This window comes from Ammodytes marinus (genome assembly GCF_949987685.1).
Source record: "Ammodytes marinus genome assembly, chromosome: 13".
NCBI classification, from domain to species: domain Eukaryota; kingdom Metazoa; phylum Chordata; class Actinopteri; order Uranoscopiformes; family Ammodytidae; genus Ammodytes; species Ammodytes marinus.
The window spans coordinates 2,504,860-2,520,754 of record NC_137217.1 but is presented as its reverse complement, the minus strand read 5'-3'; the positions used below and the strand labels follow the sequence as shown (position 1 = coordinate 2,520,754).

Here is a 15,895-nt window from a genome sequence, read left to right as displayed (position 1 = left end):
GTAAATCACAGACACTCATTTGATGGCATTTTGGAGAGATTTAATGCTAGTGAGCTTTACAAAAGGTACCTTAATAGCTGTAAGGGTTTAATGATCTTAGTAAAGCTATGTTTAGAAAGTATAGACACATTTATATTTATTATATTTATATAAAAAATTATGTATTAAGTTCCTTTTCCTGCAGTTGCTTTGGGTTTACGATGCACTGAAAGTTACTGTTGGTGTCACGTTTGGGTTTAATTTGTTACTAGAGTAGGCCCATATGTGGCGCTTCCAACTCCTCCATTCCACAGGTCCGCTACTGTATAGTTGCGTGTCTCGCCTTTTTCCTTCCGCATGCACTTTACGATTTCGCCAGTTGTTGTTTCTAAATTGCGAATTTCCTGGTTTGCCGCTGTCTGACTATTGCGGCATAGTCCGCCGTTGAGGGAAATACAGTGAGAGTGCATGGCGTGCAGCTGTTCAATGAGGATATTTTTTCCGATTCAAATCATTGTAACATTTTAAATTAATAGACCTATGTGGCGCTATTGTAGGTTAATTGTGAACGAATGTGTGGGAAACCCTGCAGTATCTTGGTTTCATGTTAAATCAGTGTCACTTGTCATTAATTGTATATAAAAACTCTTCACTTTAATACAGCGACACGATATGGATATCTCCACAGTGTTTCTATCATAAACTCACTCTTAGCTCTCATTCCCTCTCAGCCAATCACTGTGGGCATAGAAGGTATGAACATGACATCATCCATAGCAACAGGGTCAACACCGCCCTCTATTCTCAGCTTAGGAGTTCCTCCCATTCCTTAGTAAAAGTTGATCTTATCAGCTTTGTGAATAGGTTTTAAGAAATTACTCCTTACTAAGAACTTTTAGTGCTCCTTATGAGTACTCTTAGCGCTAAGATAAAATGTTTTGTGAATACGGCCCCTGATACACAACTGAGAAGATATCATTATTTGAAAAGGAACACCACATTTTTAGGCAAGCAAAAGTATTGGAACAGATAGACTTTAAATAAATTAAAGTGAATAAACCGTAATATTTTGTCGCAAATACTTTGCTTGCAATAACTGCATCAAGCCTGTGACCCATTGACATCACAAAACGTTTGCATTCTTCTTTTGTGATGCTTTTCCAGGCTTTCACCGCAGCCTCATTCAGTTGCTGTTTGTTTTGGGGGGTTACTCCTTTCGGTCTCCTCTTTAGCAGGTAAAATGCATGCTCTATAGCAGGGGTCCTCAATTAAAAACTCAAAAGGTCCACTTACCAAATTTCGAACTTGTCCGGGGTCCGGAACAGTGACGGTGTAATTCCAAAATTAGAACTCCGAACAAAATAAAAGGCAGTAAATCCACAAAGAACATTTGAACTATGCACAAAGGATGACGTGTTCTGTCCACATCAGTGTGAAAAGTGACACTGTTTTTGTGCCACCACCAGTTTTTTAAATCTGGGCACAAAACGAGTGAGGGCCAGGCGTAGACACTGGTGTAAGTGTTCATTAGTGAGTGTGCTCCTGTATTTGTTCTTCACTGCAGTCATCGTTGAAAAGGCTGACTCACAAGAGTATGTAGAAGGGAAGATGGTCAGAATGTTCAGGGCCATTTTCTCCAAGACGGGGACACATGCTGCAGGGACCATCTTCGTCCAAAAGGTTGCAGGGTCACACAGAGATTCCTGCAGTGCAAGGTTTTCCTGAAGCTCAATCAGCTCTGATTGAAGAGAAGCAGAACTAGCCCATGGGCAGATCTTCAGGGCTTCAATCGAGAATTCTTTGATATTTTTCACCAGGAATGGATTTTCAATGCACAGTAAGACCTGTTTTCCCAGACGGAAATCTCCAAACCGGGTTTCAAAATTTTCAATCAATTTGTCCAGGAATTCCACGTGACTGTGATGCTGTGTTGCTGAAGCTTGACTTTTCAGTTTTGGGAAGTGAAGCAGGCCCTCCTCCTGTATGTCACTTTTGAATATTTCCAGTTTCCTTTGAAAAGCACGGATAGATGACATGAGGTTACACACTGTGTTATTTTTGCCCTGGAGTGTCAAATTCAGATCATTGAGATGGCAAGTGATGTCTGATAGAAATGCAGCAATTTCCATTTGTTCCTTGTTTTGCAGGAATTCCAGAAATGGTTTTGCTTTTGGACTCTTCTGATTCAACAGAAACGTTTCTAGGTCTTTCCGTAGTGTCCAAAATCGCTCCAGCACTTTGCCTTTGCTGAGCCACCTGACATTGTTGTGTAAAAGCAAATCATCAAATTCTGCATTAACCTCTGTGAGGAATGTGCGCAGCAAACGATGCTGCAGAGCAGATGATGCCTTCAAAAAATTTACAAGTCTCATTACTGTTGTCATGATTTCTGAGTACTCCTTTCCAAGGCTGGCACACAAAACCATCTGGTGAATAACACAGTGGCATGCTAAGAGGTCAGGGTGATGAGCTTTTAAGCGGGCCACTAATCCCTTCTCTCTCCCAGTCATACTTGGGGCTCCATCAGTTGCAACAGAAACAACATGCTTCAGGTCTATCTCTCTGTCTTTCAACATCTCCATCACTGCTTCGTAAATGTCCTCCCCTCTTGTATGCCCATGAAGGTTTGTGAGGCCTAAAACATCTTCGAAGAATTCCCCCTTCTCTTCATCAAAAAATCTGACAAACACCAGAAGTTGGGCATTATCTGTGTTGTCTGTAGATTCATCCAAAGCCAATGAAATGCATTTAGCCTTTTTAACAGCAGATTTCATTTGGTCCAATAAATCATCAGCAAGGACTTCAGTGCGTCTTGCTGCAGTGGCATCAGAAAGTGGTATTTGATTTATTTTTTGTATGATGTCATCTTTTTGAGTTCCCTCAAACAGAGCGGTTGCTACTTCATTCATACACTCCTTCACGATTTCTGCGTCACTGAATGGTTTTTTGTGCTTGCCTAAGACCCATGCCACTCGCAGTGAGGCTTCAGTCCCACGCTCCTGCTGTGTGGCTGACCTGACTATCATAGTGCGTGTTGCTTGGTATGATGCTTGCATTTGGCTTATTTTTGTGGTCCTTACCTCGGAGTTTTGTGGATAGTTCTGCTCGAAGTGGCCATGCTTTGTTTCATAATGACGTTTTACGTTTCCACTTTTGACAAGGGCAACTGTCTCATTACAGATTAAACACATTGGTTTCGTGCTCCCCACAGGCAGCACAAATGCATATTTGTCGGTCCATTCTGTTTTAAACTCACGATTTTCGGAATCCACTTTTCGCTTTTTGTCAAATTTGGAGCACGCCATGATTTTTCTCTTTACTAAAAGCACCGTTCGCTAATCTCACCGTTAGCTAATGAGCTGTGTGACCGCGGTGAAGTTAGTTTGAATTTGAATATTCGATAGGTTTACCCACCCGGAGCGAAGAAGCACGAATGTCAAATGGCCAACATAAAACTAACTTCACTGCCATACTGAGTAACGAGCCGAGAGACGGCGGAGGAAAAAAACACTCGCGGATGAAAAAAAAAAAAAAAAAAAGCAGTCACGGCCACAATTGAGTTGTCATAGTGATGTTTTTATACAGTACAATCGCTGATAGGACATTTGCATTGGCAACGAGGCAGATACGTGATTGGAAACATCCAGAAATCATACGCCAATAAAATCTCGCTTGGATCACTATGAAAACAATTGTAGCCTAATATTGATTTTTGTCTCGGTCCGAATTTCATTGCGTTTGGGTCCGGATCCGGACCGGAGTCCGCCCTTTGAGGACCCCTGCTCTATAGCGTTTAAGTCTGGAGATTGACTTGGCCAGTCTAAAACCTTCCATTTCTTGCCCCTGATGAACTCCTTTGTTGTTTTTGCAGTTTTTTTGGATCATTATCTTGCTGCACGATGGAGCATTTTCCAATCAGTTTGGTTGCATCTTTCTTTAAATTGGCAGACCGAATGTTTCTGTAGACTTCTAAGTTCATTTTGCTGTTGCCATCATGTGTTACTGTGTTGTTGTCAAGATGAACCTTTACCAAAGTGATGGAAAGGCTAAAGTTTGGAGAAAGAAAGGATCTACTCATGATCCCAAACATACAGGCTCATCTGTGAAACACGGTGGAGGCAATGTCATGGCTTGGGCTTGCATGGCTTCTTCTGGGACAGGCTCATTATTCTTCATTGATGATGTAACACATGATGGCAACAGCAAAATGAACTCAGAAGTTTACAGAAACATTTTGTCTGACAATTTAAGGAAAGATGCAACCAAACTGATTGGAAGATCCTCCATCATGCAGCAAGATAATGACCCAAAACACAATGAAGGAGTTAATCAGGGGCAAGAAGTGGATGGTTTTAGACTGGCTAAGTCAATCTCCAGACTTAAACGCTATAGAGCATGCATTTTACCTGCTAAAGAGGAGACTTAAGAGAGTAACCCCCTAACACAAACAACAACTGAATGAGGCTGCGTTGAAAGCCTGGAAAAGCATCACAAAAGAAGAATGCAAACGTTTTGTGATGTCAATGGGTCACAGGCTTGATGCGGTTATTGCAAGCAAAGGATTTGCGACAAAATAGTATGTTTTATTCACTTTAATTTATTTAAAGTCTATCTGTTCCAATACTTCTGCTCGCCTAAAAATGTGGTGTTCCTTTACAAATAATGATATCTTCTCAGTTGTGTATCAGATCCAGATGTGAATACCTGGAAATGAAAGCTGAAATGTTGAGCTATTGTCTCATATTCATCTTTTGGTGTAAAACCCAAATGTTTCCAGTCTACAGCAAAAATAAAGGAATTGGCCTCAGTGTTCCGATACTTATGGAGGGGACTGTAGCATAACACCTCTGTACTACATTTCAACTTTTGGGGAATTTTTTGAATGCACAAATTATAGCGATTAACAGTGTAAAACATTCATTATACTAATAATACATTAGATGAAACATACACTTTTTAAGAACTCAAAGTCTGTTAAAAACGTTTCCCCCCCCCTGAAAAAAATTAAATGCATTTCTCCAAAGGTCAAAAACAGTAGCCAGACCTGCAAACTCATAGGAGGTGAAAAAGGTGACACACACCCGACCCTTTTAGGGGGGCTTGGGTGTTTGCGCTGTTCAAATTATTGACTATTGTTAAATATCATTCACTCAATCAGAGTTTTCCACTATTGCCTCCAATGTCCAGTTGGGTGAAAATAGTAGCCAGCTGTGATCCCGACCCTCCTAGGGGAGTCCGGGGGTATGCTCCCCAGGGAGATTTTTGTTTACTTTTTAAAGTGAAATGCATGAATCTGGTGCACTTTGAGAGGGAAATTAAGAGGCTAAAACAGAGGAATTTTGTGTGAACAAATAATTTGGAGACACTGGGTCGGATGAATTAGAAGCTATTGAAGAAATACACATGGATTTTCCATAAAAATATTAATTTAAAATAAAATATTATGCAGGGTCCTCTGGGTTGGGCTTGGTGCTCTTTTTCTTTTACAGGACACATTTCTCTGTAATATAATGAATACATTTAAATGCAGTGAGAAGAACGAAGCAGAAGAACTCTGTTGTCCAGCTATCTTTTTATCCACAGACAAGGCTGAAATAGGCTTTACAGTGCATGGGCATCTGAAGGCAGCCCCATTTCTAAATGTTTTTAAATAAACTCAATACACACTGTGCATGGACGTGAACGTGGCGTGATCAGTTAAACTCAGATTACCTCCCAGATGAACTAATTAAATTATTGGGCTATTAACTATCTAGACCAAAACATTGTATTAATTTTTTTGTATGATACAATTATATGATGTTAATATCAAACACACAAACTAAAAAAAAATAAAAGTTTTTTTGGGGGGCCCCTGGCGGTCGGGGGCCCTAAGCAACACTAAATTCGCTTATGCCTCGGGCCCGGCTCTGATTGTGAGCTCACTGCAATGTGCGCTCATTAAAATGTCAGCTTCACTTAAGAGTCCTGTGTGGGTCAACAGTGCAGTGCAAAATAAAGCATAAAGTTATAACATTCGTCTACGACCGTGATGTTAAATCACCTTCACACAAAGCCTATGTCCGGGCAAAGCAGCGAGTCGATCGCTGTGACGGTGAAAATCACCGGGAGACCTCGCCAGTGTGAGCGAGTGAGCCGCCGCTCAGAAAAAACTCTGTGGTTTGATGGATAAAATGATAGTTGGGGATATCCTGCCCGTTAACGTTGTCTACGGGAACAGCTTCCGCGATCTGTTTGTAGGCCTATGTCTCGAGTATAAATACACAGAGCCATGTCGGCAAACTGACAATGCGACTAAATAAAAGGGACTGTACAGTGAGCTGCGTCCCTCCGTTAGTATCTGTTTTCAGCCGAGTAAGTTACATCCACCTCCGACGCATTGACAGCGTTTAATCAAAGATTCTCATTTCTTATTTTTTATTATCAAAAAGGCTTTGATTGAGACTTTTAGCCAATTCTAAAGTCTGAACGCACACAGCGGCAGCAGTGATGCTTTACGGTGCCTGATCTTAACGCTGATTGGACAATACTCATGACATCTACCAAAGATGTTTTATTGCCAAGATAATGATATTCCCTTGTCTCACACTACGGTAACTCGCCCACACAGTCCAGTCTGGGAAGTGCTGGCTGACTTCTCTGGCAGCTGCCGCTACCCCCAAACCCCTGGGCCAATCATCCCACTCTGTGGGCCGGTCCAAAAAAAAAGAAAAAAAAGCCTAAATAAAACAATGAAAAGACACACACACAGATAGACCTGCCCAGTGGGAAATCTCCCTGTACTCCCGATGGCCAATCTAGGCCTCCCAGAGAGTTATACTCTCCTGCTCCGTACACAGTAAATTTTGAAGTGTTAAAATAACACTAAAAGAGTTCAATTTAACACCATTTCCGAGTGTATTTGGTCCCACTCAGAATTGGAGTTAAATTAACTCTCTTCAAAGTGTTACAATTTTAGAGTTAAATTAACTCAAAATAGAGTTAAAAATACACTGTATAGTGTTATTTAAAGCCTTATAGAGTACTTTCTACACCCCGTTTTTAACTACCGAAATTGACACCAACACTAGGAGGCATTCTACTCCAGCTGTTGTTATATTAACTCAGATAGAGTTAATGGAGTTTGACACTGCATATTTAACACTGGGGAATTTACTGTGTAGGCTCTGTCACTTGTATATCATTATTAATAAGGCAACGCTTGGTGTTCTACCTCACTACCTATGTTCTCTTATCACATGGAAAAGTGCTCTTTGCATTCTCAGGACATAATTTTGCTTTCTGTCCCTAATGTGTGCACAGAAGAGGGAAAACAGCTGTTTGTGTACTTTGCCCCCTCTGAATGGAATACGCTGCAGAATGACTTGATGAATTCATCTGGGTAAATGCTTTTAAATCTGAAGTGAAAGAATAAGTACAGTCTCTTTAAGATGTCATTATTTACATAATTTTTCCTGGTTCCAAAAATGGATCTTTAAAATTTATGTAATGTGAATTGATTTGATTTATTTTAGATCTATTACCCTGGTCCTCTTGTAACTTTGTGTTTTTATTATGCTGCTGCCTCTTGACCAGGTCACCCTTGACAATAACTTTATAATCTAAATGAGTTTCTCCTGGTTAAATAAAGTTATAAATATACATATATGAGACATTAAAAAGTGAATAATAAGGGGTGAGGGAGATGGTGTCTTCTCCCAGATGGCCTGCAGCCTGGACTGCTTCTAAGGCAGATGAAGTGACTAGTGATAAGAGCATCCCTCCTCTCTCCTCCCTCCTCTCTCCCTCTGCGGGTCTCCCCTGTTCAACCTGGTACCATGCCCTGCAAACTGGAACATTCTGGTTTAAAAATACTGCAAAACCTTCTTTGTTACACTAAGCCATTTTTTGTTCCTCTTCTACCTTATTTATTTTCTTGTTCTCTTCAAATAACAGCAATGGCTGGGATGAGCGGGTGGGGGACTTAAAGAGAGAAAGGAAGGAGTATGGAAGAGAAATACAGTATGTAAAGAGAGGGAGAGACTAGGCTGTGTCAGAGGGAGAGGGAAGAGAGGAAAGTTTCTGCAGCGTATAGTTTAGGAGGAAACGCGTGAGAGACGCTGGGGAATCTGCGGTGGCCAGCTGCAAGAGGGGAGATAGTGGAGAAAAAGGCTTTTAATTCTCAATCCCCACAGAGCCTTTGAAAATTACCAATCTTCTTATCACAGACGCAGGGCTGCTTATGCAAATTGTTGTGGAGTGGAACGTTTAAACGGAAAATTACTCGACAGCATTTTTTTTCTCTCTCTCTCCTCCCTCTCTCTCCCTCGCTCTTCCACACAGAAAGCCTGTTTTGAGTCTCAGATAAGAAGATGAATTGCTCTCCCCGTGCTTTGAAGCGCGTCAGGATTTAAAGACTCCAGCCCGGGCTGTGGTCTAACGCTGCTGCTCTCGCTGCCTTTGTAGCAGAAAACAGACTGGGGGAAAGAAGACCAGGGAAAAAAAGAGGCATTTCAAACAACATAGATTCTGTGCTCCGACACATCCTCACCGCTTGCGGAGACTAGGAAATATAAATATTATTAACCCCCTACTATTCACTCTATTTGCTTTCATATTTTTTTGCTTGACACAGTCAACACTTTTTTTCTTTTTCTTTTTCTCCGACATGGCAATTAATTGACATGATGAAAGAAGCTCATGTGCTGTATGGGGGAAATGTTTGAAGCATTTCAAATTTAAATTATGCCAAGTGCAAAAAAAGAGAAGTGAAACAGAAAATAGTGTTGGAAACCATTGAAGAGCTATTAACTGAATAAACTAAAATGCAACTGACCATGAGATTGTGTAGTTTCCACAGAGTTCTTGTGCTGTGATCAAGCACTTTTTGTTATGTGCTTCATTTCTCTGTACGGATTAACTTAGGCTGCTATCTTACTCACCAGTTTCTTACCACAGGAAATGTAAGAAAAAAAATTAAGGTTAAAGGTGCTCCAATGAACTTTCCGTTTATGTTAACTCTATAGGCCCCCTTTGGACAAAAGTGGTAGTGTTTTTACTACGACAGCTGTTTTTCCTGGGTAAGCGTACCCATGACAAAGGCATTTAGAAAAACTATATAAAAATAGCATTATTTGCACTGATGGTCTAGTTAGCTGTAACATGTAATTTATAATCATCAGAGGAAAAATGTTAGCCTGGTCCTACCAGGCCATCATACTCGGTTTCATTTGTACAGAAGGTCTGGAATCGCTCAATTGACAAACGTTAACTCACTTGAAGGCGGGTCTTTTGATCTGTCAACCAATCGCATAACATTTGGTTGTGACGTATGTCATGCGCCGGCTTCTGACTACAACTGAAACTGGATCACCATCTCAACGTCATTGTTCTCAGCCACTCCCTCTGTTCGCTGATTGGACCGCCAAAAATATACCGCCGACCCACACTGTTTCCCATTACAGAGACCGCATCCTTGGAAGGACGCGGTCTATGAAGGCTATAGCCTGTGAAGGCCGATTCGAAGGCCGAACGAGCGTTGTTAAACGAGACGGTCCCCGCAGGTCTCCGTTTACGAGCATTTCCGGTTTACGTAACAAGCCGTTACCTTGCGTGACGACTCGCCGCTCCTGTGCTGCCTAGCAACCCTGGTTGCTGCCAACGGAAACAGCCCTGTCAACGGAGGAAAAAAGAAAAAGAAGTTGCCTACCAGACGAAAAGAAAAAAAAGTACAAGAAAAAAAGAAAGGAAGATAAAAGTTAATAAGATGGAGCAACACGTTGCTGTTTTGTTATTTTTAATTTTATTTTATGCCATCTCTGGAAAAAAACGCAATGAATCTTGGGATATGTTGGGCCGCGAAGGATCCATCTGTTGCAGCCTTCAAAACCGTGAAACGAAGGCTGCATTTCTCGGCCGCATATGAAGGAGCCTTGCAAATCGTTGCAAATGGAACAAGCCTTTGTGCGCCGCTATGACGCAATCGGTCTTCAAATGCAGCCTAAGTAGGCTGTAACCCCTGAATTGAGATCCAGCTCCAGACTGACTACTGAAGGGAAATGAAAATTGAGCGGAAGTACGTAGACGGCCAGTGCCAGGCGAGAAAAATTTGCCTGTTTCAGAAATATTTAAAAGTCCCTCGTAGCTACTTTAAATGACAATATGCCTTGTCTCATTGTAACATGAGTTTTACACACAATAAAAGCTTTAAATAACTAAACCAAAAAAGCAATTATTGATTGTTTACTTTTTGTTTAACAAATGTATGGAAGAGGATTAGGGCTACACATAAGTAACAATTGAGTTCTGACTTCATTCTAAGAATTCTGAGAAAAAAATCAGAACTCAATTTTAGTTTTCATAGATAATTCCCATCAATATGAAGTTGTTTCATGTCATTTTATGATTCATATGAAATTTAATTTTGAAAGGGACACACCAGGACATGGTGAAACTATAGTGAAAGCTGCTAGTATGAAGTCAATATGACTCTCAGTAGAGTATTTCTCTTATCAGTTAAAGCGGAGAGACCTGAGAGAGACGCGCGTCTCTTCGAAAAAAATAGGCTCCTCCTCCTGATGTGCAGTGGAGCGTCGCTGCAGACTCCCTCCAACCAGCGTCAGCAGGGCGTTGGATGTGTGGAGCTGTAGTGTGTTAACACGGTCACTGGAAAACAAAGTCAGACACAGATGTGCAGTAGACGCAGGGTGTGTGTCCTGGGCCTTTCATTGAACGTCGGCCCGATACTCACAAAAGTCTGCTCATTTAAAATCAATTCAATATTGACTCCTGGATTATGTTGTTGACAGTTCTCAGTAAAAAAAATTTAAAGTATTTTAATTAAGGCTTAAAACCCATCTTGCTATTCTAATATTTGAAAAGTGGATAAGTGAGCTTTGTAATTAGGTGACACCAGAATAAGTCACTTTTAACTCAGTTTTTCTTTGTTTTTTCTTGAACAAGGACACAAGAACAAAAATAAGCTTACAAATTGATAGCCCAATATGTAATGGGCTAAACAAAAAGCAAAAAAGAACACATATTTGATTTGGGGGATTGACAATCTATTGTGTGTTGCCTCCCTCCTCCACTCAGTCATTTAAGGGTTCCATCATGACCACAAGAATAATGTTCAGCACAGCCATCACAGTGATGACTGCACAGCTCTTTGATGGAGGGAAGTGTAGACATTTTATTCAGTCATTCGGCATTTGTCAGTGTGACCTTGAATCCTCTAGCTCCTTCAAAACTGTGTTTAATGTTATCCACTTGAAAAGCCACTTTCTTTGTTAGCCATGTTCACTTTCCAGTTGAAAAACACAAAACAGGGCTGTTGTCGTTGGCTATTAAACTACAGCAATCACTATCGTGTATGAAAAGCTTGAGCTGAATATTTTAGTGCTCATGAAGAGATAAATTGCTGGTTGACTCATGCTATCTTAGGTTAATCACTAGTGCATGGTTGAAACACAGACACATATGTGTATTTATAACAAATAGTTGATTAGGATTTGGCCAATTGGCAATGGACTCATCAGTTCCTTCAAAATAAAAAAGCATATTGCGCTTTTGCAGGTAAACATAAAAGTGATATATTTCTACCTGGTTTGTGCCTGCTTTAGCAAATGAAGGGCGAATCTTATCTGTATTTTAAAACATCCAGCAGTGAAAGTATCATGAGCTTATGTTTACAAGTTGCTTCTTTAAACTGCCTATGTATTAGTTTGATTTATTTATTTTTTATAACCAGACGTCGACACACTTTAGGATACGTGTGCTACCTCGAGAAAGTCCAACGCAGTTTGAGCCTTTAATATTACAGTATGTGGGGTTGCTTGCTTAGCCTACAATTTTACTTCATATCCCATCCAGGTCAGACTTCCTTACAGTAACACTAGTCTTTTGAAAAAGAAAAAGAATGGGCGCTCCTGGGCGAAATGCGTAGAGCGCGTAGCATATAGGCACAGACCTTATTGTAGCGGTCGTGGGTTTGAATCCACCATGGCCGTTCTCTGCATGTCATCCCCCTCTCTCTCCTCATTTCCGCTAAATGTCCATTCAACCGCCAAATAAAGGTTAAAAATGTATTTAAAAAATCCCCTCCATAACATTGTCCAGTTTGGTACACATCGTCCAACCCCATTATGCAAAGTACCATCTGTACAAAAGTCGCAGCACTGGCCCTGCAATCCACTCTGGCAAGGCCACACAGGCACACAGGTTGGATCAACAGCCATGCCACTGGCTCTCCTCTAACCAAGCGTGTGTCAGAACAAACCACACAAACTTACTGCTGCTCAACAACAGCCAACTACTGTTCTCACAATAAAAAAAAAAACATATCCTGTTTGCAACCTCCATCTCATGTGTCTCATTCAACACCTCCACCTATTGGTCATCTGACAGCGGCCGCCCTGCCAGGAGCCATCATCCTCATCCAGCTATTATTCACACAGATCCCCCGAGATCTTTTTCACCTTCATTATTTACCTTGTTCATGTCTTGCCTGGGCGTATTGCTGGGCGATATGACACGCATCTCATATCCCGATATAGTTAATTTCATATCCTGAGAACGATAAATTTGACGATATAGGATATTTTCTGTAAATTCAATAATTAAATATTTTATAAAAATGACACATGGAAAGGCCTTTCTCTTGTTACTTTTTTTTTAATGAACATCCACCCAAAACACTGAAAAAAGGAATATGAATATAAAAGATTAAATAAAAAGAACAACAAACATGGTGTGCTCTACTATACAGGTTTGTCAAATGTCAAACTGAAAATAAGTTATTTGAGATGTCGAGAATGTCCCTTCAGTACTGTGATATAGTCATGAAAGGCTGCCAAATTAGTTCAAAGTTCTCTGCTATCCCTGAAATCTCATATCGAATTTTCTCCATATATAAAATACTGGAGAACTCTATGAGCAAGATGTCAAAACATCGGGCTATCTCTTTCTTCCAAACATTTTTTTTGCGATCACCATCCCATACTGGATCGACAGAAGTTTCCAATGACTTATAGTCTGTTTCTGGGTTGGTATGGAGGACGTAGCCGTATACAGTATCTCACAAAAGTGAGTACACCCCTCACATTTCTTCACATTTTTCTTTATATCTTTCCATGGGACAACACTGAATAAATGACACTTTGATACAATGTAAAGTAGTCAGTGTACAGCTTGTATAACAGTGTAAATTTACTGTCCCCTCAAAATAACTCGACACACAGCCATTAATGTCTAAACTGCTGGCAACAAAAGTGAGTACACCCCTTAGAAAAAATTTACAAATTGGGCCCAAAGTGTAAATATTTTGTGTGGCCACCATTATTTTCCAGCACTGCCTTAACCCTCTTGGGCATGTAGTTCACTAGAGCTTCACAGGTTGCAACTGGAACCCTCTTCCACCCATTTATGACAGCATCACAGAGCTGGTGGATATTAAAGACCTTGCGCTCCTCCACCTTCCGTTTGAGGATGCCCCAAAGATGCTCAATAGGATTTAGGTCTGGAAACATGCTTGGCCAGGCCATAACCTTTACCCTCAGCTTTTTTAGCAAGCCACTGGTCGTCTTGGAGGTGTGTTTGGGGTCGTTATCATGTTGCAATACCACCCTGCGGCCCAGTTTACGAAGGTTGAGTGCACATGGTCAGCGTCGTACACAGAGGTTGCCTTTGGAAAATAGACGTATGAGTGCTGCCAGCATTGCTGAAGGGCTTGAAGGGGTGGGGGGTCAACCTGTCAGTGCTCAGACCATACGCCGCACTCTGCATCATACTGGTCTGCATGGCTGTCATCCCAGAAGGAAGCCTATTCTAAAGATGATGCACAAGAAACCCCACAAAAAGTTTGCTGAAGACAAACAGACTACGGACATGGATTACTGCAACCATGTCCTGTGGTCTGATGAGACCAAAATACATTTATCTGGTTCAGATGGTGTTAAGAGTGTGGAGCGGCAACCAGGTGAGGAGTACAAAGACAAGTGTGTCTTGCCTAGAGTCAAGCATGGTGGTTGGAGTGTCATGGTCTGGGGCTGCATGAGTGCTGCCAGCACTGGGGATCTACAGTTCATTGAATTCTAACATGTACTGTGACATACTGAAGCAGAGCATGATCCCCTCCCTTCATAAACTGGGCCGCAGGGCAGTACTGCAACATGATAACGACCCCAAACACCCCTCCGAACGACCACTGGCTTGCTAAAGAAGCTGAGGGTAAAGGTTATGGACTGGTCAAGCATGTCTCCAGTCTTAAACCCTATTGAGCATCTTTGGGGCATCCTAAAAGGGGAGATGGAGGAGCGCAAGGACTCTAATATCCACCGGCTCCTTGATGTCGTCATGAATGGGTAGAAGAGGGTTCCAGTTGCAACCTGTGAAGCTCTAGTGAACACCATGCCCAAGAGGGTTAAGGCAGTGCTGGAAAATAATGATGGCAAAACAAAATATTGACACTTTGGGCCCAATTTGGACATTTTTTCTTAGGGGTGTACTCACTTTTGTTGCCAGCAGTTTAGACATTAATGGCTGTGTATCGAGTTATTTTGAGGGGACAGTAAATTTACACTGTTATACAAGCTGTACACTGACTACTTGACATTGTATCAAAGTGTCATTTATTCAGTGTTGTCGCATGGAAAGATATAATGAAATATTTGAAGAAATGTGAGGGGTGTACTCACTTTTGTGAGATACTGTACATCTGAATAACATGAAACACGCTTGAGCAGAAATTGTGGAGTCTGGAACAGAACCAAAACATATGAGTCAGGGTTCCATCAGAGTGATTGCACCTAATGCAAAGGGGTGAGGAGGAGGGAGAGAATAAGTGTCATTTGACACATGAATAGTGGAGCCCATGTACAACCTTATATTGAATGAATTGGTGCCTTGAGTTGATTGAGCAAGAGTGTATGCTGAGAAGACACTTAGCCCAAGCATGCTCGGAGGCGCGATCCGGTGAGCCCGGTCCACTTTGATCCCGTAGGGGAAGCTGTCAGCTCCCAGGAGTTTAGGAAACAGGTCCGACACAAACACCGTAGGCAAGTCCTTCTCAATCTTTTCAGGCAGCTCGGCTAGCGCCAGTGATTACCTCTCAGCAACACTGATGGAGGACTACTCCCCGTCTGCTATCATATAGTCCATTAGATGATAGAAAACTCTATGAACACAAGACTTGACAACATAGTCATCCCTCACTGAGGTGAAAATTAGTTTGGCCGCAAACTCTTCCCGCATAACCAGCCTGGAGGATACTTCAGACGAGAACAAGACACAATAACTTAACGGCGAGTTACATTTGTTTTTGTGTCGTAAAGATTGTAATTTGCAACATAACGATATTGCATAAAATGAAACGATAGACATTTTTGTTTCGTCAGACGATATATATCGTCATATGGCACAGCCCTACCGTGGCACAACCCTACACACACACACCTACTAAATGCTTTGTCCCCCCACAGAGACAGCTGAGGAAGAGGAAGTGCTACCTCCTGGTGGGCGGAGCCATCGTCCTCACCATCCTCATCATCATCATCGCTGTTTCAGCAAGAAAATGAGATGGGCCAACTGTGGTAAGATCAATCTGACACTATAAACTGAAATCCTCTCACAGAATGTTGAAACTGTCAGCTCCAAATTGTCTTAAGTAGTACTAGTTCCATGAATAGAGTTGTTATTTGCCTTTTATTAAAGTCAATGCAATCCAATTATAGCCACAATTTTTTTTATTTAAATGCGGGCACACATATAATGAATGTTAAAATGCTCATAAAGACGCTGACAGCTGGTCCAGTCGGTGAACACAGCCAGGAGATAGAACCATATGATGTGTAATATGATTTGTCACGATTATTATGAATCAATATATTGGGTTTTTTTCTTGATTGTTTAGTTTATGAAACAGCCTGAGCCTGTTGAATCC

General features: G+C 41.3%; 1 protein-coding gene across 1 annotated transcript in view; it reads left to right on the top strand.

The window, feature by feature from the left end:
- The window catches only part of tsnare1 (T-SNARE Domain Containing 1), a gene marked incomplete at its 3' end in the record, with an annotated part of 188,010 nt that extends 172,480 nt beyond the window's left edge, over positions 1–15,530 (top strand). The window contains exon 12 of the mRNA XM_080038829.1: positions 15,435–15,530. Within this exon, the coding sequence (XP_079894955.1) occupies positions 15,435–15,530 (96 nt within the window). The remainder of the gene's footprint in view (positions 1–15,434) is intronic.
- Positions 15,531–15,895: the final 365 nt, after the last annotated feature.